General features: G+C 32.7%; 1 protein-coding gene and 2 long non-coding RNA genes across 3 annotated transcripts; 1 reads left to right on the top strand and 2 right to left on the bottom strand.

The window, feature by feature from the left end:
* Nucleotides 1-9,574: 9,574 nt before the first annotated feature.
* Nucleotides 9,575-10,885, bottom strand: LOC148768077 (uncharacterized). Its single transcript, XR_016033640.1, has 3 exons — nt 10,554-10,885; nt 10,417-10,469; nt 9,575-9,862 (listed from the first exon to the last, which is right to left on the bottom strand). It is a non-coding gene; the product is annotated as an uncharacterized LOC148768077 (long non-coding RNA).
* A 2,634-nt stretch (nt 10,886-13,519) lies between these two features.
* LOC105950599 (small ribosomal subunit protein RACK1) lies at nt 13,520-15,557 on the top strand. The gene is made up of 2 exons (XM_012973969.2): nt 13,520-14,525; nt 15,256-15,557. Exons 1-2 carry the CDS (start codon nt 13,638-13,640, stop codon nt 15,355-15,357), a joined length of 990 nt encoding a protein of 329 aa, XP_012829423.1. The 5' UTR covers nt 13,520-13,637; the 3' UTR covers nt 15,358-15,557.
* A 6,617-nt stretch (nt 15,558-22,174) lies between these two features.
* LOC148768076 (uncharacterized) lies at nt 22,175-23,406 on the bottom strand. The gene is made up of 3 exons (XR_016033442.1): nt 23,099-23,406; nt 22,691-22,802; nt 22,175-22,625 (listed from the first exon to the last, which is right to left on the bottom strand). It is a non-coding gene; the product is annotated as an uncharacterized LOC148768076 (long non-coding RNA).
* Between the last annotated feature and the right edge of the window lie 2,350 nt (nt 23,407-25,756).

The following is a 25,756-nucleotide window of genomic DNA, read 5'->3' as shown; positions in this document are numbered from 1 at the left end:
TCTATACGACGACGTAGGAATGAGGCAGAGAGAGTTGGTGTAGTTGGGGCATCGGTTGCACATGCCGATATCGGGTCTTCTCATGCTATGGAGGATGAGGAGGCAGTAGACCCCGTTCACGAGACCGAGGTTGTAGCTCTTGGAGGTCAAGCACGGGGCCGTGGAGGTCGTGGTGGTCGAGGTCGTAGTAATGTCAATCCGTTTGTGCTAGATGGTCCATTTCTGGATGCCCCTCGGGATCCTACTTTGATTCCGAGTTTCAAGTCGCACGTGGTGACATACATTTGGAGGGGAGAAGTAAATTAATTACTTGTTTTAATTTTAATATTTTAATTGTTATATCTTATATTTTAATGTTTTAATTGTATAATTAACTAATATGTGTTCTAAATAACATATTGTATTAACGGCCGGTAGGACGACTGGAGTCTCGTATAAGCTCCATGACCCAGTTCAACTGCGATATGATCGGAGATGCATTGGCCTCTTTAGGCATATATGTCACTGCATACAAACATTTTCTACGGATGACCGGTTTATACCCCCTAGCCCGCTCTTTCATTCAACACATAGATGGGCCATCGTTGTTTGCGTTCGTAAAGCGGTGGCAGCCAGAGACGAACAACTTTCATATGTCGTGGGGACAGATGACTCTCACTCTCCACGATATTCAGATAATATTAGGTGCTCATGTGGAGGGACGGCTGGTCCCTCCTAGGTACAACAAGGACACAGAGCGGACAAACTGTATGTATTCATTGTCCGAGATTATGAACCTCGAGCTGATGAGATTAACGAAGCATGGAAGCATGGTGGCCCCACATGGAGGATAATACAGGCACAGTTGTTGATGCCCAATACGCCCATGAGACGCCGAGTTCAGATGTATCTGGTGTTTTTTCTCGGGTCAGTTTTCTTTCCCAACAAGACGTGCGATCGGGTGAAGCCGGTGGTATATGCTCATGCTCGAGGATGCCGAACTTGATAATGTCGGCACGTATTCGTAGGCTTCGGCCGATCTGGCCAATCTATATATGGAGTTGGGTATATGCAGCCAAAGCACAGTCGATGAGCTTGGCAGGGTGCACCATCCATTTTCAGATAAATTGATATGTTTTATTTAATTATGTTTTCATAATATTTTTAAATTAATTTATTCTATTGTTTATTTAATTAAATATTCTTAAAAAAAAATATCGCAGTGCCTGATATACGAGTACTTCCCGAAGTTTCAGCCGTCGGAGGAGAGCAATCAGTATCGTGACTTCCAACCTCGATGCAAGATATGGAACATGCCACCAAAATGTGATATGCAATATAATGAGTAATCTTAGGTATCTAGGAAGAAATCTGCCATATTTGTCATCTCTACGTACAGGTAACGTTTGAACGTAGGAATACACTTTAGATTAAACCGGTTTGGTATATGTGCAAATGTGCATTTTCACTAAGAGGTGCTTCATCTGCTTCATCCTAAACAAAATCCTAACCATAACCCTATCCTATCCCTATCGTCTTCAACAAATCAAATCTCTCTCAAAGTCGTCATCTACCATTATTTTCCAACAATCCTTTCTCTCACTCAGAAGCATATCTTCTCCTCTTCAAATTCTTCCCGAAACCTCTGGACAATATGACGAACTCTCGAAAACGTGACTCAACCACCGCATGTTCCAGAAGAAGCAAAAAACGTGATACTGGAAAGGGCAAGGAAACGGCGGGATCGGACTCGCACTTAGACCCAATGTTCGATGTGCCAGACATGGGTACTTTGGATAACGAGTTCAGATACTACAATTCACATGTGAAGGCTTTGGGCGAAGAAACGGTTGATGTAAAATTCTTGCTTGAAAGGCCTATTGATGAAACAAGTTTCATTAACTGGGGTGTGAAGCAACTCTTAAGGGACAGATGGTTGTTGGGTACTATCAAGCTTCTCAATAAACCTCACCGACTGTTAGTGTTTTGCGCTAGTTTTATGCGAATCTGGATATGAGGGCTGGAGATGATGACTCAGATGGTTATTTTAAAGTGTGTGTCCGTGATGCTATGTTCGATTTCAACCCTACCAAGAGAATGAAATCCTAGGCACAAGAAGTGGGGGAAGGTTGACAACAAGGCTTGGCAACGAGCGGTTGGCGAAGAAGTTGACTGGAGCTAAAATGCTGGAGTGGCCCGTTCTCTGTGTTTGGCATTCTCATTTGACAAAGATCTATGCAGTTCTTCACGAGATTGAATGTTCCAATTGATTCTCAACCAATAATTCTGATGATGTGTCAATCGACCAAGCTGTGTTGTTGTACAATGTTGAAAGGAGTTTGGACTTTGATATGGGCGAATTTATTTTTCACCGCATATTGGATGGGGCAGAGCGTGTTCCTGAGTGTTATTTTTTCCTATTATAATCTTTGTTTTATTGTATGAGCAGGATTACAGGGTGCCCAAGGCTGCTGACTTCAATTCAGTGGACCCGCTTCCAATCAAAGTCACCTCATAATTCAATCTCTTCCATTCCGGGAGAACCAGTTGAATGTGATACGTGGTGGAGTTTCCACCTTTAAAGCTCATATTAGAAGTTTCTTCATTGTTCTAGTTCATAAGACCCTTATTTGATAGGTTCACAAATGAAACATTGTTCGTGAATAAATACTACTCAAATCCTCCAATGCATAGTGGTGATTTAATTCTACGGTTGAGACTTGAGAGTGACTCAATAAATGTTTTAGATACATTCTAGAAGGCTAAAGGCTATATAGAGAGGTTTTTAACGTGTTCTTGAAAATACCTACAATTTGGTGACAATTTTCTACATATTTCTACAAAATAATAAAATGAAGATATTATATGCATAATAAAATGATAAAATGCAGTTTGAATTTTACTCAATACAAATTCGAATTTATGTGTAGAGGGGCATTTTTGGAATGAATTTAATAAAGGATGTGAAACAAAAGTTTAGTTAGGTTTGTCATTTAGTTCAAATTAGTTTTGGACCTATATCAGAAGACCCCTAAAACAAAAAACAAGTCAAAGTGAGGAAAAAAAGGAAGAGAGAGAAATGAATAGAGAATATAAAACTACGGATAAGAGAGAAATAAGGAGAAGAGAGAGAAAGAAGAAGAAAAATATGGATAAAAAATGGCATAATGGGCATTAACACAAGATTAGGGGATCACACAATTCAGAAAATATTATATGAGTTTGTTTATAAAGGGTCAATTATAAATTGGGCCCATACTCTATTATTTTACCTAATGAGGGGGCTATCCCTCATTTTCCCTTATATAAAAACGTGTCAATTAAATACAACCAACCGTTAGTGCTACAAAAAATGCATATTTGTATTGAAGGAGATAAAGTTACACATACAATTTTATTTTTATTATAAGTTACTAGCAATTTTCCCCGTGCGATGCACTGGGTAGTAGGAATGGCAACAAGTCGATTATGGGGCGGGTTTATCTAAACTCGAGACTCGACCGGCGAAAAATATATAAAACCTAGACCCACCACAACCCATATCCGAACTAAACGGTTCTGACCCGCCAAAATCGCTAGACCCATTAACAAAAAAAAAATTAACTTTCATAATATTTTGCTTGTATATTTTAACAAAAAAATCTTAAAATTAAAATACAATACTTCTATAAACTTTTACAAGTGATATAAAGTGAATAATAAAATTATATAATTAATTAGATTTAACTTCTACAATAAAAAAGTTCAAAAGGCAAGTGGTCGACAAATTTGATAGATATTACTTACGAGAAACAAGATCCAAAAAACTTAAACAGTGAAAAATCGGCAAATGAGAATATACACGATGAAAGTTAGAAATTTTGTGAATGAAATCATAAATTAATTTGTATATATATAGATTAACTATTAAATATAATATATTTATACGGCTCATTTTTTAGTCAGTTCCAATAAGATCCGTAACCCGACGCAAAACCGTCCAATTCTAGAAAATTAAACTTACTATCCGACCGAGAACCATTTAACTTACCCAAACTCGCTCCAAACGGGTCGATTGCGGCTCTAAAACCCGGTAAACCCTTACCCACGGGGTAGCATTGCAAATATGAAGAAAATTTTAATATATGATAACTAGATTTATTAAAAAATATATATATATATACAATAATAAACAAATTGCATCCGGTGTGTTTAAAAAAGAGAATTGTTACAAAGAAATTGCAAAACAAAAAATAAAATAAAAATAACAATCCAGAGTAGCTTAAGATTTTGCTAGTCGATTATTTTCAAATCTTGACCTGCAATTTTGTTGTTTTCGACTGTAATATTAATGTCTCCGACTGTAATATTAATGTCTCCGACTGTAATATTAATGTCTCATGCAATAATATTAGTGTTTGGACCAATAATATTAGTAATATTACTGTTGGGAAAAATAATATTCATAATATTACTGTCCCAAACAGTAATATTACTGTCTTAGACAGTAATTTTATTGTTTGAGACAGTAATATTACTGTTTGGGTCAATAATTTTGTTGTTTACACAGTAATTTAGAGAAGAAAAAGCCAACGTTGGAGACCGGCGGTCAACAGCTGTTGACCGGCCGAAAACAAATTTCAGAAAAAAAAAAAAAGTCAACGCCAGAACTTGGCTGGTAAAAAAAAATTCAGAAAAAATTACTTTTTCAAAAAATTATTAAAATGCGAGTTAATGTGATATATTTGTTCAAATCCGGGGTCAATATATAATATTGAGAAAGTTAAAGTATAAATGATGGAATTGATAAAAAATATATTATGGAGGGTATTTTAAACAAAATACATGAGATAGACTTATTTGGAAGACTGTTTTTTCTCTGAACCAATATGCATTTAACTACCTTGTCATGTCTCACTTTACCATTTGCCCTATTTTAAATTTACAGTACATGACAAGTTCTATTTTATATGTATATTAGGAGAACAAAGATGAAATATCAATGTTTTATAAAGAAATTTTGAAAGTTAACTCATCGTATTTCAAGTTAAATTATATTTTTGATTTCATTTTCTAAAAGAGGTAATAATATTCTTACTTACTAAAAGAAATTACTAAAATTTTATAAAATGATTTGAATATTATATAAAAACATGCCACTTAAATACAACCAATCGTTAGTACTACAGAAAATGCATTTCTAAAGTAGAAATTGATCTTTTTTTTGTATTTAAGGAGAGAAAGTTTTGCATACAATTTTATTTTTATTATAAGTTATACTAGCAATTTTCCCTGTGCGATGCACGGGGTAGCATTGAAAAAAGAAAAAAAAATTAAATATATGATAGCTAGATTATGTTAAAAAAATACAATAACAAACAAATTTCATTCGGTGTGTTTAAAAAAGAGGATTGTTACAAAGAAATCACAAAACAAAAAATAAATTAAAAATAACTATCTAGAGTGATTAAAATTTTGCTAGTTGATTTGCAAATCTGATTTGTTATGAAAGTTAAAAAACATTGAAAAATAGGAGATGAAAATAATAATAATAATTAATTTTAAGAAAACTACAAATATATCATTAGGGTTTAAATAGCACTCAACCCCTAATGCACAGTGATAATTAATTTGTCTTACGGTTAATAATGATTGAATAAACGTTTTAGAAATGTTCTAGAAGGCCAAAGGCAGCATAGAGAGGTTTTTAGGAATTCCTTAGAAATATCTAAAATTTGGTGAAAACTTTCTATCGAAATTCTTATTGCACAAGTGATCCTCTTTGAGTTTTGTCTTTTGGTTGATCTTTTTTGTTCTAGTACGAACATCTTTAGCCGAAAAAGGGTAAAATTTGATCTAGAATAGAGGATCGTGACTTCCCAGTCTCATTTCATAAGATTGAAAGTAATAAATTATTATTGAATATCTTTTCACAAACATTTTATCTATTAAAATAAGTAAATTTGATAAGACTCCGAATATTTATTCAAACTATTTTGGGCTGTGTGAGAATTTTCAATGATAGAAGAAATGATAAAATATGCATATCATCAATACAATATTATCAAATAAAATATTGAATTAATTATTCTTCATCTACTAAATCATTTATATCATATCAAACAAAACATTAAAAAAAAATCATATTTTCTCAAATTACATATAAAATGTCGAAAAATAAACCTATATGTCCCAAAAGTGGTATTTGATTAATTTTGATGTCTCATTCCCCATGGGTAAATACTTCTACTCAGTCTTCATGGTTGGTCGAAATTGAAAGGGGGAATGCATTTGGTGGTCTGTGTCTAAATATCCGGGAAGACCGAGGCCGATGGATGGAGAAGCTCACGCGGCCCTACATGCATTAACCAAGGCGCAGGGAAAGAGATGGTCGAAAATCACGCTAGAAGGGGATTGTCTACAAGCAATTATGGCACTCAAAGGAGGGGAACTTACGGAACCATCTTTTGGAGCCTACATAGAAGATTGTTGCAGAATTGCTAAAACTTTTGTTTTATGTCAGTTTAGTTTTGTTAAGCGGTCTTGGAATATTCTAGCTCACCACCTAGCTTCAATGTATGTTTCTTCTTGTACTGAGGGAGATGTCCTCCCAGCCTTTTTGACACTGTTTAATTAATGAAATTGGTGTTTTTCCTCAAAAAAAAAAAAAAAAAAGTGGTATTTGGTATTTTTGATATGTGAATAAAAATAAATTATATTTTTACCATAAAATAATTTACCTTTTTACTGTAAAATAATTTATATTTTTATCACCGGCATTCTTTTTTTACAGAAGTAAAACAAATTGATGGTATTGTCAACTGAAATGCTAAATCCCACACTAAATTTACTAAATCCTGCACACAACTCAAATTTTCTTTTTCTCTCTAAAATCTTTTCTTCTCTTTTTCCACCTTTCTTCTTTTCCCCTAACTTTTCACAAAATACACACTAAAAAAGTTCATAGCATTCCAAGTTCGAATTTGAGAACAAGTTCAAACTAAAATAAAGTTGGAATTTGAGAAAAAGAATCGAATTAATATGAATTTGAATAATTAAAAAAGCTTAATGAAATTGAATAAATATTACATAAAATTGAACTCATTTTTTATTATTATTTACGTAAAAAATTAATAAATTTTGAGTGATTTGGATAAAATTATCTTAAAGAGAAGTTAGAGAATATGAGTAGAGAAATATATATATATATATATATATATATATATATATATATATATATATATATATATATATATATATATATATATATATATTTAATTTATGTGTAGGATTTAATAAAATTTAGTGTGTGATTTAGCACGCCCTTATTTTGGATAGTTAAATGCAAATTTGCATTTCTGCACTATCACCCCTGCATATATATATATATATATATATATATATATATACATCCCCTTTACTACAAAGTGCGGCAACGTGACCCCTGAACTTAACTGTCAATGCCTAAATTTCTAACACCGTTAGTTACTTTTTTACCCTTACAGTTATATAATATAAATAGACATTTTTTGACTTTATTAGTTGGACATTTGTTTTTACTTTATTATGTAGCACTTCGTTTGCATCGATAAGTGGTTATAGAAAATATGTAATGCAGTGTTTCGAGGTTGAACTGCATGATTTTTGAGGATTAGAAGTACGAGAAGCATTGCAATTTCAATTAAGAATTTTTAGGCTGAAAATGAAATAATAATAAAATTATGGGTGAAATTTTTAGGCTAGGAAAAAATTGCAAAATCTCATAAATATAAAAGGAAATTATGAATAATTTTCAGAATCTAAATTTTTTTATTCAGAAAATTGGATGAACTTTTTAGGTTGGGGAAAATAAAATTAGTAAAGAAACATGAAAAAGATCGGAAGTAAACTCAGTACAAGAAAGAAATAAAGAAACACACTTTTATATACAACGAGAGGGGTGTTTTTGTCCGAAATTATCCCACATCTAATGCAATGGTAGGTCAACTTTAAAAATGGACAGAATTCTTTAACATGAATTGATGGGTAGGGGTCAAATTGTCCCATTTTATTGTAAAATGGGTATATACGACAGTAACAATAGTACAAGGATGCAATTTCTATTTAACCTATTTTTTCAGCCTTTGTAGTTGGACCCGACCCATTTCACTTCAGAACCCAAACCCAAACCCAAATTACAAAACCCTAATCCGCATCATATATAAACAACACTCGTTGAATGTGATACGTGATGGAGTTTGCACCTTTGAAGCTCATATTCGAAGTTTCTTCATTGTTCTAGTTCATAAGACCCTTATTTGATAGGTTCACAAATGAAATATTGTTCGTGTATAAATACTACTCAAATCCTCCAATGCATAGTGGTGATTCAATTATATGGTTGAGAGTGACTCAATAAATGTTTTAGATACGTTCTAGAAGGCCAAAGGCTATATAGGGAGGTTTTTAACGAGTTCTTGAAAATACCTACAATTTTCTACATATCTCTTCAAAATTCTTATTCATACAAGTGATCTTTTACAAGTTATGTCTTTGTTGTTAATTTTTTTGGTCTAGTAAGAACGTCTTTAGCACAGGTCAAGGAAAATAAAAGAAAGAAATATAGAGCATCTTTAAAAAGAAATTGTAAAAATTGAGCCAAAATAGAGGGATCGCGACTACGAGCCTCATTTCATAAGATTTTAGGTAATAAGTTAAATTGAATATTTTTTTCACAAACACTTTATCTATTAAAATAATTATATTTAAAAACATTTCGAACGTTGATGCAAATTGTTTTGGGTTTTGTGACAATTCTCATGATAGGAGAAATTTATCTAATATATAAATAAGGGGAAATTGATTAGACACCCCTAATTTTGGACTTATAAAGATAGAGAGCTATTCAAATAAAATAAAATAAAATATTTTGTATATACTTAAATGAATATAGGTGTACGTCCATTGACCAATAAAATAAAATTATTAGTGTATAGACATAAATAACCTTCAATTAATATTTATATGTAAATAGTTATTTTGGAAATTCAGGGAACAAATCCCACAAATCTCTCTCTTTCTAACACATACATAATATATATTTCTCTCTCTCCCCAACCCCCACTCTCCCCCACACCCCACGCCTCTCTCTCTCTCTCTCTCTCTCTCTCTCTCTCTCTCTCTCTCTTAAGCCACTAGTTATTGTGAAATTTAGTTTTCAATTCTTGTTAAAAAAAAACTTTTATTTTATTTCCATAAATATCTTATAGCAATCTTCACTAATCAACTTTCTTTAAACCATATATTTTTTAATATTAATTGTTATTTCGTATTTTTCGACGGTATTGCATTTTTTTTATGTTTGCATTTTCTAATTGTTTTTACTTCAGCAAAAAAAAAAAAAAATTAACAATAAAAATAAATTTGCAATATACAATAGAAAACTGCAAATTGCAATTTATAATTTAAAATAACATAACCAATAAATAACAACGCAAATAATAAACAGTAAACGGCAAACACAAACAATAAACAACAAACATAGTAGACACAAACAATAACCAACACTGCCCCTAGTGCATTTTTTACTCGAGCAATATGAAATAGTTTCAAAACACGAAATACAAAATAAAAGATGTTATAACAAACACCAAAAAACTAATTTTTGTATAGAAGCAAATTAGTACATTAAGTACAAAATACTTCAAGATACAACTTTTCTGAACACATTTAATGTGGTGTTCTTTGAATTTATGTCGGTTGAAGATGTGAACAAGTGAAACGAGATTTGAGTGAGTATTGTGGGATTCATGGATCTTCTGTAATAACTTGTTCTGTGAGGACTTTGTTTGCAATCTAATTCGCTCTTGTTTTTTCTCTTTTGGAAGACGTCGAAGAGTCATTTAATGCCTTGTTTCTTCTTTTTCTTTGACGTAGCTGTTTTAGCACACACAAAATAAAACTAAGTAAGACTTTAAATTGCAAACAAAAAATTGCAAAAATGAACAAAAAATAGCAAATTAAAAACAATAACTGCAATTACAAACAATGAATTCAAAGTGTAAACAAGTAACTGCAAACAAGAAAATTTCAAATAGAAAATTGCAAATAAGAAATTCAAAGTGTAACAAGCAACTGCAAACAAGAAAATTTCAAATAGAAAATTACAAATAAGAAATTCAAAGTGTAACAGGCAACTGCAAACAAGAAAATGATGGTTCGATTGCAAACAAGTAACAAACTGCAAACAATAGCAGGCCACATGAACATCCACAAAATAAAGAAATCAAGAACAACAAAATGCATACCACAAGAACAACAAAAAAACAAAAACACGATGGTTCAATAATGCACAATAAAATGCAAATTTCAAATAACAACACAAACGACAACAAATAAACATCAACAACCAACAGAAAAAATTTGCAAACAAGAATGTAAAAAATACGGTAAACAATCATACAAAATATAAATCGAAACCTTTAAAATGTGTGAATAATTCGATCGATGCTCCAATATCAATATTTTTTCCCCTGAGATAAAAATACCAACAATGGGTCATTAAATCACCATCAAAACATCTAAAAAAATTGGAGAAATAAAACGGAATTAATTACCCGAACTTTTACGTTTCCGCACCATGTTGTTTGATATTGAAGTTCTTCGACTTGGCGTTACAAGGATGGTGAACAACAAACAAACAAATTTAGGGTTTTTTATTTCAATTAAAAAACGACAAAAAATCAAAGGAACGATAAACAAACAACAAACGAAGACAATTTTTTGTTGTTTTCTGCTTGTGCGTAGGAGAAGATGAAAGAAATATAAAATCGTATTTTGGGATATGAAGATTTGCAACGATGTTTTCTCGGAAGAAAAGTGGGATTAAAAACCTCTATAAAATGGATTATTATTTGGAGATTTTTATTTTCCATATTTTATTAGGTGTATTTTAGACACTATAAAAATAATAAATATAATAAAAATAGGGGGCAATTTGCTATAGGTCCCTATATATTATTTTTTTTTGAACCCAGGTCCCTCTATATTATAAGGTGTGTAAATCCAAGTCAAAATTTAATGTTTTAATAAATTAATAAGATTTATTATGGCAAAAATACCCTTAATTAAATCAAATCAAATCCAAAAAATCTCTCTATCAAAACAAATTCCCAAACATCTATCTTCCAAATATTAACTAAAACAAATAAATTAATTCATAACAAAAATATACAATTTATTTTACAAACTCATACTCTAAAAACGCCACCGCAGCCCCACCACCGCCTATGGTCCGGGAACTACGATGCCTATGACTCCGCAAACTGCAAATAGCAAACTGAAAATTAGATTTTATATTATTGAATTGCAAACAACAAAATTCCTATGATTTCGCGAAATGCAAACAACAAACTGAAAAAACAAAATCCATAATTTGTATTATTGAATTACAAACAAAAAATTACCTATGACTGCGCCAAATGCAAACAACAAATTGAAGAAAAACTTCAGCAAAAACTTGCATTATTGAATTGCAAGCAATAAACTACCTATGACTTGGCCAAATGCAAACAGCAAACTGAAAAAAAATAAAAAAAATCAGCATCACTAAAAACATCAACCAAAAAATTGTTTATGAAATAATTTGCAAACAACAAAAACATTAAACAAAATGTTTGTAAAATGTAACTTAAGACATACCTTGCAAATTGTAAACCAGAGGAATCGAATCTCAACATCAAACGCAATTCTTCAAACAACAAATGAAGTTAAACCAACCTGCAAACGGAAATTGCTAACAACAAAAACGATGGGAAGGTTCTACATAAGGGAGACACAATGTGAATTTTGGCTATGATTTTGGATTTATGAATTTTTATTGTCCTCTTTAATTCTTCCACCAAGAAATCATCTCATAATCTAAAAAAAATCCCTATTTTTTCCTTCTCTATAATATTTCTTTATAAAAAAAGTAAAGAAAAAGAAAAAAAAAAACAGAGAAGCTCGAGAGAGGGAGAAAGGCGTGAGACATATAGGAGAGAAAAAGATGAGAGATTAAATATATGATGATAGAAGCGTGAGATTGGAGAGAAAAGAGATATGCAATTTGTTTTCTTATTAATTGATGGTGATTATGTATACACTAATTATTTTATTTTATTTATATTATTTTTTTGAGTCAAAGGACCTATGCCTCCATTCATCTAGCAACTAGGATGTCTACCTATATAAGTCCAAAATAAAAGGTGTCAAGCAAATTTTCCCTAAAAATAGGGGATTAGTAGTTGGATTTATACATATAAAATCTCTTATAGGAGAAGCTATAGCAAATTACCCCTATAAATAATTTCATTAATGAAAGATTATAAAATGTGCGTAAGTCATTAATAATATTATTTTCTGAAACAAAATACACCTTTGTGATTATTTTAAATTTAGAATAAATGACAACATATGCAAGTCATCAATAAAATATTATCAAATAAAATATTGAATTAATTATTCATAATCTACTAAATCATTTATATCATATGAGACAAAACATTAAAAAAATCATATTTTCTCAAATTACATTTAAAATGTCGAAAAATAAAGTTATATGTCCCAAAAGTCGTATTTGGTATTTTTGATATGTGAATAAAAATAAATTATATTTTTACCATAAAATAATTTACATTTTTACCATAAAAAAATTATATTTTTATCACTGGCGTTTTTTTCTTTTTTTTTCTTTTTTCTACACAAGTAAAACAAATCGATGGCATTTTCAATGGTTAAATACAAATATATATATATATATACCCCTTACTACAAAATGCGGCAAAGTGACCCCTAAATTTAACTGTTAATCCTCAAATCTCTAATACCATTAGTTACTTTTTTACCCTTACACTTATATAATATAAATAGACATTTTTTGACTTTAATACTTGGACAATTTTTTTACTTTATTACGTAGCACTTCGTTTGCATTGATAAGTGGTTCTAGAAAAATATGTAATGCACTGTTTCGACGTTGAACTGCATGAATTTCGAGTATTAGGAGTACGAAGAAGCATTGCATTTTCAATCGAGAATTTTTGGGCTGAAAATGAAATAATAATAAATTTTTGGGTAAAATTTTTAGGCTGGAAAAAAAATGCAAAATCTCATAAATTTAAAAGAAAATTATAAATAATTTTTCAGAATCTAAATTCTATTTGTTCAGAAAATTAGGTGAAGTTTTTAGATTGTGGAAAATAAAATTAGGGAAGAAACATGAAAAAAATCGGAAGTAAACTAGGTACAAGAGAGAAAGAAAGAAACATACTTTTTATATACACGAGAGAATGTATTTTCATCCGAAATCGTCCAACATATAGTGCAATGGTAGGTCAACTTTGAAAATGGTAAGAATTCTTCAACATGAATTGAAGGGTAGGGGTCAAATTGTAGCATTTTATTGAAAAATGGGTATATATGACAATAACAATAATACAAAAGGTGCAATTTATATTTAACCTATTTTTATTCAGCCTTGTAATTGGACCCGACCCACTTCATTTCAGAACCCAAACCAACCCAAATTACAAAACCCTAATCCGCATCATATATAAACAACACTCGTTGTGAAACACTAGGGTTTTCTTTACTTCCATTCAGCCTCCCTCTTCTTCCTCTCACTCACACACATTTCACACAGTAGCAGAAGAGCAGCGGCAATGGCGCAGGAGCAGCTCATCCTCCGCGGCACCATGCGTGCCCACACCGACTGGGTGACGGCCATCGCCACCCCAATCGACAACTCCGACATGATCGTGACCTCCTCCCGCGACAAATCCCTAATCCTCTGGAACCTGACCAAGGAGGACAAGAACTACGGCGTCGCCCGCCGCCGCCTCACCGGCCACTCCCACTTCGTCCAGGACGTCGTCCTCTCCTCCGACGGCCAGTTCGCCCTCTCCGGATCCTGGGACGGAGAGCTCCGCCTCTGGGACCTCCAGACCGGCGCCACCACCCGCCGCTTCGTCGGCCACACCAAGGACGTGCTCTCCGTCGCGTTCTCCGTCGACAACCGCCAGATCGTCTCCGGCTCCCGGGACAAGACCATCAAGCTCTGGAACACGCTCGGCGAGTGCAAGTACACCATCCAGGATCAGGACGGCCACTCCGATTGGGTCTCGTGCGTTCGATTCTCGCCGAACAATCTCCAGCCGACGATTGTTTCCGGGTCGTGCGATAAGACGGTCAAGATCTGGAATTTGACCAATTGCAAGTTGAAGTCGACCCTCGCCGGGCACTCCGGGTACGTCAACACCGTGGCGGTTTCGCCCGACGGTTCGCTTTGCGCGAGTGGTGGCAAAGATGGATTCATTTTGCTGTGGGATTTGGCGGAGGGGAAGAAGCTATACTCGTTGGACGCCGGTTCGATTGTGCACGCTGTTTGCTTCAGCCCTAATAGGTACTGGCTCTGCGCGGCGACCGAGGCTGGGATTAAGATTTGGGATTTGGAGAGCAAGAGCGTTGTTGTTGATCTCAAGGTGGACTTGAAGCAGGAGAGCGAGATGATTTCTGAAGGCAATGGCCAAACCGCTGCTAGCAAGAACAAGGTACATTTTTTCTTTTCGCTTATTCGATTTTGTTTTTTTTTAATTCACTTAATTGATTCATGCTTCATCTGTGATGAATTTAACAAAAGTGCAAATTAATTTCTTGTTATATGTCGAATATATCCCCATCCCCTGTATTATTGGTAGTATTGATTGTTTGTTCGATGAATTTGCGAACAAGTTTACATTTTTCCGATTTGCAAGGTCAAAATTTCTCTGTAGAAGTTAAGTTGACAATCATCAATTAGTTTCAAAAAGTTGCATCTAAAGCGATTCGAATTCTCGATTGATTGCGTCCAGAGGGATTCAAATTTATTCATGTAATTGACATGATTAATTGTGTTTTTTTCTCTTCAAGTTTATGAAATTGCCTCCAAAGTGATTCAAAGGGATTCAAATTTATTCATGTAATTGACATGATTAATTGTGTTTTTTTCTTATAATTTATAAAATTGCCTCAAAATTGATTCAGATTTTTCGACCAGTAATGTATTGAAGTTTGTCATTATTGTATACATTTGCAAGCTTCCATTGAAGTTTTGGTGATAGTCATTAGTGTATACATTTGCATGTTTTGTATCGAACCCTTGGTTATTGTCATTAGTGTATATATACATTTTCAGGCTTTGTATTTGAAATTGTGAAAACGTGCGTTGATATTTTGTACAGTACTAATTGGTTTGTATGTATTGCAAAATAAGTGATGTTTTTTGAAATTTGATGTTTGTAGATCATATACTGCACCTGCCTCAACTGGAGTGCCGATGGAAGCACCCTTTTCAGCGGTTATACCGACGGTGTTGTTCGAGTGTGGGGTATCGGGCGTTACTAGATTTAGCCGAGTTATCATAAAAAATGCTTTTTGTTTAGAGCTATTTCAAGTTACTATTAGAATTATAATCTGTGCGCCAAGTCACCGGAGATATTTGGATTCTGTGTTTTGTTTGCTTTGCTGGATTGCATCTTTGAATTCTCTATATTTTTGTTAGCTACAATGTTCTTTTTTAAATTATTGCGAAAATTTTAATCCCAGTTCTGCTTGAATTTCGAGTTTATGTAGTAGGTATGTATGTATTGTTCATCGCCTGGTTGTCGATTTGTAGCAATATATCTCTGTTTTTTATGTTCTAACCAAAAATTTTCAGGTAATGTTCACTACTAGGCTGTGCTTGGTTAGTAAGATTAACTAGAAATAATTCGATGATTAGGTTTGAATTAATGAAGGCTTGAATCAATATTAAATTTGATCGAGGCCCAACATTTGAGTCAATATTTACTTCGATAGAATGGGAACATTGTGATATCGCACAATCCTTCTTTCATGTTTCTAGTGCGGGCCATTGTCACGTATCCATGTTCTCCTTAGTTACGCCGCCGTGATTTTTTTAGTAGCCAGTATTGTGGTTGTGTTTCGTGCTGCATTTACAAGTGAGTAGCCCCTATAGCAAAAGGGTGGAAAAAAACATTTTTCTACATTATATTTACAGAATTCTGAAGGATACCAATTTTTAAAAAATGTAATGTTGGTATGTTTACCCGTGGCCGTTCCAGACATTTTGGGGGCCCTAGGCCAGATTTTATACACAAAAGTGTTCCGGGATGCCGATGATGATGTGCCCAAAAACAGGTTCATTGCAAGCTTGATGATTTTATAACATTGATTAATTACTCACTAATTAAATTTCATTTGTGAAAAATAATTCGAACTAAGCACTATTAAAAATAGTAAAATCTTGATAAATTAACTGAAATGTTAATTGCAGCGGAACTTTTACTGATATTAGCTTATTTGTAGCGGTACTCTCATTTCACCTTTTTCCAACTTTCTAAAAAATCCAAAACCCTCTCAATTAAAAACAGTCGAAAAAAGAGAATTTCAAGTTTGTTTGATAAACAAACTGCCCGACAACAACAAATAACATAATGGCCGATTCGGATGACTTCTACGAGGTAAAAAACGAAGAAATATTGAAATTTTCTTTTTACATACTATCGTGTTGTGTAGTATGAGAACCTACACCACACGGGAAATTTAAAAAAGAAAAGAAAAAGAAAGTATACAATCGTCCTCCGCAGCACGGAAACTTAAGTTTTCCGTGCCCTAGAGGACGGAAAACGTGTACGATAGTTCTCTAAGGCACGTGGTCGTTTGACACCAGAAGAATACGAGATAGTGAAGTTACTTAGAAGAAGTCATGTGAAGCCGACATTAATTATAGATCGATTGAGAAAGGATAATGAACAGATATCGACGAGTGTGAAACATGTCTACAACCAACTTGAGAAGATGAAAAAAGAGAATATGGGAGGGAAGACTTTGATATAAAACGTGACCTTCAAGAAACACGATATAAATATTCGTATCGAAGCTGGTGATTGTTGGTTTTTGGCCCAAATGTGTTATGGGCCAGTGAGCCCAATTACCCTCTTATTCTATACACCACCATTTGAGTTAGGCGGCCCAAAAGAGTAAGTGAGCCCAAGTCCATATCTGAGCCAAATCCATCCTTTGGATTTCTGGCTGAATCTGGACCGTTTATTTCCTCACTTAAATACTCTCTTCTCTTTCCTTTTTTCTCTCATTCTGAAACCCTAGCTTTTACTTTTTCTTCTCCGCCGCTCCTGCTTCTGTCTTCTTCCTCCCTTGTACTGCCTTGACTGATTAATGGCTGGAGGTCAAAGAGCATGGTACATAGCTGATTTTGACCCTCCAGTACAGCCTTCACCGGCTCTATTTGACTTAAGTACCTATAAATACTGGCATGGAGGTTGGAAGTGGATAAGACACATATAAAACCCTAGACTCGACCTAAATCTCTCAATTTTTCTTTTGTGAGTTATGAAATTGGGATTTTGGTGAGTGGGCAAGCTTGAGTGCTTGATCTGTTCTTTCCTTTGTGGTATTCTGGGTAAACTAGGGTTTGTGTGTTGAGAGAGAAAGAAGATTTGTTCTTCTTTGAGGCACTCTTGTGGTGTATATTGAAAGTGTGAATCTCTGGTGTAAAAATTGGAAGACTGAGCTGATACTCTTCATCTATTTATCTTTAAATTTATTCACCTTTTATCTCTATCTTTCTGTTATACATAAGTGTATATATATATATATATACTCCTTGGCAGTAATCAATACTGCTCAAGGGGAACTTATAGTTATCTAGGCTTTATGGAGCTGGGCACTATGATACTCTACAGTGATACACTTACTGATTTGATGTTTGTCGCTCCTATTTCACTGAAACTTTAGCGGTTATTCTCTCACGTTATATTGATGGACTGCACTTACAAAACCAGTAGATATGTTGTTAATTAGTATTTAGTATTGGGTTATTATACATTGATTGCATTTGATATTTATGTTTTGAGACTTAAAAATATTTTATGTAGGTATGAGATGCCACTTCTGGAAATAGTTGGGATTACCTCTGTTGGTTACTATTTTACAATTGTTGTTGCTTTCATGTCACATGAAGATGCAGACACATATGCGTGGGCTTTGAGTTGTTTGAAATGTGCATTGGGCGGGCTGGTACCTGATGTGATATTGACGGATCGTGAATTCATTAAAGCAATGCCCCAAATTTTTTCAGATTCTGCACATTTCTTGTGTCTGTTTCACATCAATAGAAATGTGGAAAAAAATGCATCGAAATTTATTGGTAGTAGTAAACACGGGGTTATATTCCGACGCAGACATTGGGCAACATTAGTGGAAAAAAAAAACAGAAGAAGATTACTATGAAAATTACGAGGAAATGGTTAGACGCTATGATTGTTACCCCAAACTAATATCACACCTTAAAGATACTTGGCTAATATACAAGCAAAAATTCGTCAAAGCATGAACTAATAAGATTTTGCATTTTGGGAACACGTCGACTAATTGGTATTTTCGGTTCATTTTCGGCCTGTATTTTATAATATATTGTTGGTGTTTTTAGTTATTAGTTTTTATTTTTATGGCTATCAAGAGAGTGGAAAGTGCTCACAATTCGTCGAATGGTTGGATTTGTGCTTCTACCGGCGCTGTGAACACCATTCAATATTAGGTTGATTCCGGGGTCGAGCGTCAACTTACCATGATCAATGGTGAGTTTTCAAAATTCAGCTTAATCAGGATGCATGAAGCATCGTATCCGGTATTTCAGGGCTTGATATGCAAAGTCACACATGATGCGTTAAATTTGCTTGATGATGAGCTCGGTAAAGCGGGGGTAGAAGACCCATCTAGTTGTGATCACATTCTGTGGGTTACTCATTGACTTTCGTGTGCGTGCCAAATTTCGTTGAAAATCCAGCAACGTAATACGTTTATAACTATAGATCTACATCCATTTTGGAGTACCATGCACGTTGAAGAACCATAAATACCCGAAGCACAGGTAGACCGCGAAGCAGATATGAGAGACCAGATAATCAGACTAGCCACCGAAGTATTACACAAGGATTACATGACTGAAAAAATGACTGCTGATTACATGAATAGCACTATTAATCCAGACACTATCCACTTGGCTGAGCCTGCATATGTTAAAATTTCGTCATTCTGTTGATTAGGTTCTTCATTCACCAAGACCTCATCTTCTTCTTTCACTTGATCTTCATTATCGTCATCAACATTCAAATTATATCCTGCCTCAACTGGAAAATCAGTGCTCATTGAATTTTCAACTGATGTTGAACCCTAACCTATTGTACTAATATTGCCAGATGTTACAAACTTCTTTTTTGTTGGTAGAGATTGCGCAAATTTCTCAATTTTTAGTTTCTTTTTATTTTTCTTATTCCCACACGTATATTTTTTAGGACCCATTATTAGCAATTGTATGTCAAAAATCAAAAGATGTAGTCCGTAGCCCTCTCCTTGAAAACACCAATTTTTTGGATCAACTCCAAAGATTTTTAGCCTAGGAAAAACGCAAAAAATAGATAATATAAATCTACAGTTGTAAATAAGAGTCTATATCCCCTTTTCCTAAAATTTTGATGCAAGACAAATAATACTGCAGGCTGCAAATTGAAATTAATTTACAGAAAATATATCTTTTAATTTTGGTGAGGCGCACAAAAAGTATTACAGTAAGTACAGTTGAGAGATATTTTAATTTTAGTAAAAGTGTTTTTTGCATTTCCTTCTACCATCAGAATAAATAATTTTTTTATTTAAGTTGCAGGTGAGTGTTGGGTGGCGTGAACTACCAAAATAAACCACATAGTTGTTATATATATATATATATATATATATATATATATATATATATATATATATATATATATATATATATATATATATATATATATATATATATATATATTTTGGGGCCTTCTGAAATTGGAGGCCGAAAACCTTTACTTCCTTGGTTTTCTATAAGTGTCGGCCATGTCCCAGGCCAATTTGATGTACCTAAAATATCTTTTTAAATCAGTTTTAAACCCTAGCAACTTTACAATCGTTTCTCTCTTCCTTGTCTTCTTGAAGGTGTCAAAAAATTTGGTTGAAGTACATCTGCTTCAAGTTACATTGTTCTACAGACTGTATACATTACTGGTTATATATAGTAACATGTAGTTACATATGGATATATCTGTTTATTTTCAATATGTATATGTTGGTTTATGAGGTGATTTATAATATTAAATATTGAAATTATAAATTTTTGTTGTTGTGGTTTATGGATTTTTTTTGTATAAACCAATATTCGCGTGTGTACATAATTAATCGACTAAAAATTTGGGGTACAAAAAAGAACAGAACTAAGAATGACTATAGTTTACTACAGTGACATATTATTTTCAATACAGTAAACATATTGATTAAAAAAAAAAAATAAAAAAAAATTAATAAAAAATATAAAAATAAAAATAAAAAATTAAACAAGCAGGTTTCTAAAAAAATTAAAATAAAATAAAATAAAGTTAAAAAATCAGTAAAGATGCTAGCCGGAAATTCATATAAGGACAGTATAGTACTTTTGCCTTTCCAGGGGTATTCACAAGGATGATTTCCCTTTGGATTTATCCCTAATTTATTAGGCACCTAGGGATGTTTATCAAATATGGCACTTTACAAATTGTAATTTGTTCGAAACAGCGGTTCTCAGATTATGCAAAGGGTTAAGCAACATCAAGGCGAATAATCTTTTGCGAAACCCTCGGAAAAGAGGAATTTTGTAGCATCGAAATATATCCACCATCTCTTGAAAGCATCAATATTTCTTGCGGTAATCTTAGGTTGCACAAAGGAGCGGATTTTCGTAATCTGGATGAATTGTTTCTATTCGGTGTGGAATTGTTGTCATGGGACAACTTTTCGTGGTGTAAATTCCCGAGCCTCAAACGCTTCACCATTATCCATTGCGATGGACTCAAAGATACCAACCTATTTGTCGATGCACCGAATATAGAATCTTTTGAGTATCAAGGAGACTTTACCCCATCAATCTCTTTTGCAACAACTACTTCTTCCAGGAAGTGGTGTTCCGATATGGAAGTAACATATATGCATCATGCGTACGGTTCTCCATCGTCGTGGCTCCTCAAGCTAAAACAACTGCTCAACTCATTAAGCCAGTCTCAAATTACTCTCGGAATTACTAAGATGAACGATGAGGTCGAAATTCAAGATTTGATGCACGGCATCAATGGTTGTGGTAAACCGATTGCGGTGGAGAGGTTGAGTTTGCATTGTCGATTATCTTCCTATTCGTGTCTTTTAAACGGCACGTTTAGTATTTGTCGTCCGAGAAACATTGGTTACTACGGCGTCAGAGCTGCCGAAAGGGAGCACATTGAGTGTGTGTGGAAGATTCTAACGCAGAGAGAAAGTAGTGGAGACCAATTAGATGATCAATTCAGACAGTCGTGGTTGCGTGATTTGGAGCAAGTGAGCTTCGAAATTTGCGAGTTGAATGGAGTAGAATGGCGTCCTATAACTCTGTCAGAATTGCCACAAGAAACCAGCAAATATATCCGTTTTGCATTGAAAATGGAGAGAAAATTAATTACCATTTGTGAGTGATCCTTCAAAGTTTATTTGTTTCTGTTTGTTTGGCTTGGTTTTGTCATTCAATTCTTTACAAGACTATTTTATTAAGGGTCCATTTGATATACACCCCTAGTATGGAAAATATATAGGGATATGTCCACCCTTAAAATTCTTCCTTTGAGATACGCCCCTGGAGAGGCAAAAGTACTATTGTGCCCTTAATTGCAATTTTTGCCAACTGCATTCAATATAATTACCCCTGCATTCAGCATAATGCCCATTACCCGACTGCATTTAGCCTTCTTGGGTCTGCATGTATCATTTTTATATATTTTTTTAATAAAACAATATAAATGTTTATTTTCTTATTATTTTTAATTTTTTTAAAATTTTTTTTTTTTAATTTTTTAATTTTTTTTAATTTTTTAAATTTTTCGAATTTTTAATTTTTTTTTTAATTTTTTTTAAAATAATTTTTGAGCAAGTTTCCTGTACAGATATTGACTTCATATGACTATAGTATGTTATATGTTATCTAGTCACATAGAGTTATATATAGTCATGTACCTTCTTTTTACTCCAAAATTATATACAATTATGTATAGTTATATATAGTCGACCGATTATGTAGATCGCTGATTATATACAAAAAAACATCATCGACACAAAACAACAAAGATCACAATTTAAATCTTGATTTTATAAATCAATATGTACAAATATAGATTGAAATACACAATAACATGCACATGTTCTTCAACAAAAAACAAATCATCATCATCACTCTTCATTTAAAAAAAACACATAGCCCACACATGACTACATGTTGCTATATGTTACTACTATATATGACTATAGTCAACTACAGTAGCATGTAGTAATGTTACTATATATGACTATAGTCGACTACAGTAACATGTAGTAATGTTACTATATATGACTATAGTCGACTACAGTAACATGTAGTAATGTTACTATATATAACTATAGTCGACTACAGTAACATGTAGTAATGTTACTGTATATGACTATAGTCATCTACAATGTTCTATACTCTTAATAAATTTAACTTCATAGTGTACTATTCCCCATCATTCCTTATTGTATGAAGTAGCAACCTGCGGCAAAATATACGAGTTAGAGAAAACGAACACTAAAATCGAAAATGAAAATTAAATCAAACCTTATACGGAAGACTATACTTTTGAGTAATTTCATCAAGCACTGATCTAATTATGGCACTGTCGCCATTCCACACCAGAGATTTCAATTTGCAGCACCAATTTGCTGACCATCTATAAAAAAAATTAAAAATATATATAAATCTACAAATTAAATCATAAGCTCAGTAATATAATAAATTGCACTGGCTCTTTGAGTTAATTCTTATCTATTTGGTCCAACAATTCTCCAGATACAACAGTACTACAGTAGCATGTATTCCAAAAATTTATCTGAGATAAATATCCAATTTGATTATTAAAAATTATCACTAACACAGTTTAGCACCTTATGAATATTCAGAATTACAATATTAGTCAAAAATTAAAAGAAAAACATAATTTATAATATATAAGTAATTAATAAGCACCTGTTTCCATGAAAGGCACTCAGGTGAATGATGGTCAGAAGACAACGGCTCCATCTCCGCCACCGGAACAATCTGGAAATCTCTCGCAGCGACGGAAGTTCTTCCGATGACCATTTGCGATTTTTCTCTGAAACCTAGGGTTTCGAATTTGAAGGGAACCTGAATCCGAACCAACCGAGAGATTTGGATAAATATTTTTCTCTCGAAATAAGAACAGTGGCGAGAGAGAGTTAGAGAGAGAGGGAGAGATAAAGAGAAACCGAGAGGAGGGATGTAAACGGCGGACGTGTGAATGGAAGAGAGGGGTTAGGCGATTAGGTTATTTATTGAATTGAATTAAAAGGGCAAAACAGGTATTTTATATTGTTCAGGGGGTCTCACAAAATAAGTTCAGAATTAGGGTTTTTGACTAGGAAGGAAAAATTCTTTGGACCTCCTCATATATATTTTCAAAACTAGGGGGTTATCACTCATTTCCCCTTTTATTAATTACTTTAAAATTTTATCTGCCTATTAATTCTTTACAAGGATAAATAGAAATAATTAGAAGAAAATATGATTGTTGTTATTTAAATGAAATGGATTCTTTATTCCTATTTATACGTATAAACAAACTAGTAACTCACCCGTGCGATGCACGGGGATTAATTCAAAAACTTAGAATGAGTTAATGTAGATAACCAATGAATAAAAAATATGTCGAGAATGTAAAAAAATACAATTGAACAATAAATAACAAATTCGTATCTTAATTTATCAATCAAAAGTCCCCATAAAAAATAAATGGATAATGTTCTAAGCACCATCCACGTTTGAATGTAGCAAGTAACTCCGAGATTGAAATCAAAGTAATGCACCAGTCTTGCACATTAATCTGAACGTTGTTAAAGAAGACCACAGAACTACAATTAGATCTACGACCAGAAGACGAATAACCTGTATATATATATACTCTTCACTCGAGACAACGGTACGTACAATTGACCGTGACCGGAAACAGGGATTAATTCGAAGGTCAAATAATTGCACTAATTTAAAAAACCAATGAATTAAAAAATATCGAAGATTTAAATTTAAAATGATCAAAAAAATAAAAAAAAACAATTGCATTTCATTTTATCACAAAAAATCCACATAAATACAAACTGACAACGTTGGAACAGTCAAACTAAATGCCACAAGCAACTCCATGAGTGGAGATTGATTCAGAACACCACTCTTACGCATTAATCTGAATATCTTGATACAACAACACAGGAAATTACTGCCAAATCAACCATTACCAGATGAATAAGATGTAATTATTTATTAGTGTCAATATATAAGTTCAACGCGTTATCTAAAGAAAAATATACATACATATATATATATATATATATATATATATATTAGTATTAGTATTAGTATTTGTATTAGTATTAGTATTCGTATTAACCATTAATATTAGTATTGGTATTAGTATTAATATTTGTATTAGTGTTAGTATTTGTATTAGATTTAGTATTAATATCAATATTAAATTAATATTAGTATTGTACGTATCATTGTTTAGAGTTAAGAGTATATTTTAAATAACGATTTTCATTAATTAAGAATACGGTGATTTGTCCTATGTTGCTTGCAATATCGTGTACAAAGAAGTATTTGAACAGTTGCTTTAACAAACATCATTTATATATTATATGCATGTCCACGTTTTTCGTTGACTCATACGTGTACATTTAATGTGCTTTTTATTTTTAGTGAATAGTTTTTTTCGAATTATTCCCTTTTTTTGGGCAAAGTAATTCTATGCATACATTCTTCATTATATATAATGGTTAATACAAATACTAATATTAATACATATATTGATATTGATATTGATATTGATACTGATATTGATACTGATACTGATATTGATACTGATACTGATACTGATACTTATACTGATACTGATACTGATACTGATACTGATATTAATATTGATACTCATACTCATACGAATACTGATATTGATGTTGATATTGATGTTGATACTGATACTGATACTAATACTGATAATGATACATATACTAATAATTATATTGATACTGATACTAAACTGATACCGATACCGATAACAATAGTGATACTCATACTCATATCGATATCGATGTCGATACCGATACTCATATTAATATTGATACCAATACCGATACCGATACGCATACCGATACTAATACCGATACCGATACCAATACTAATACCAATACCAATATTATAACCAATACCAGTACCAATACCAATACCAATACCAATATCAATACCAATATCAATACCACTACTAATATTGATACTGATACTGATACTATTAATATTGATATTGATACAGATACGAATACTAATACGAATACGAATACTGATAATGATACTAATACTAATACTAATATTAATATTAATATTAATACTAATATTAATACTATTACTAATACTAATACTAACACTAACACTAACACTAACACTAATAGTAACACTAATACTAATACTAATATTAATACTAACATTAATATAAATGGTTAATACAAATACGAATACTAATACTGATACTGATATAAATGATGATTATGATACTGATAATGATACTGATATTGATATTGATACTAATGCTGATACTGATACTGATACCGATGTTGATAA

The sequence above is a fragment of the Erythranthe guttata genome, chromosome 9 (assembly GCF_056151865.1).
Source record: "Erythranthe guttata isolate IM_541 chromosome 9, IM_541, whole genome shotgun sequence".
Lineage (NCBI taxonomy): Eukaryota > Viridiplantae > Streptophyta > Magnoliopsida > Lamiales > Phrymaceae > Erythranthe > Erythranthe guttata.
The sequence above is the reverse complement of the archived record's forward strand: the minus strand, read 5'-3'. Positions and strand labels throughout refer to the sequence as shown.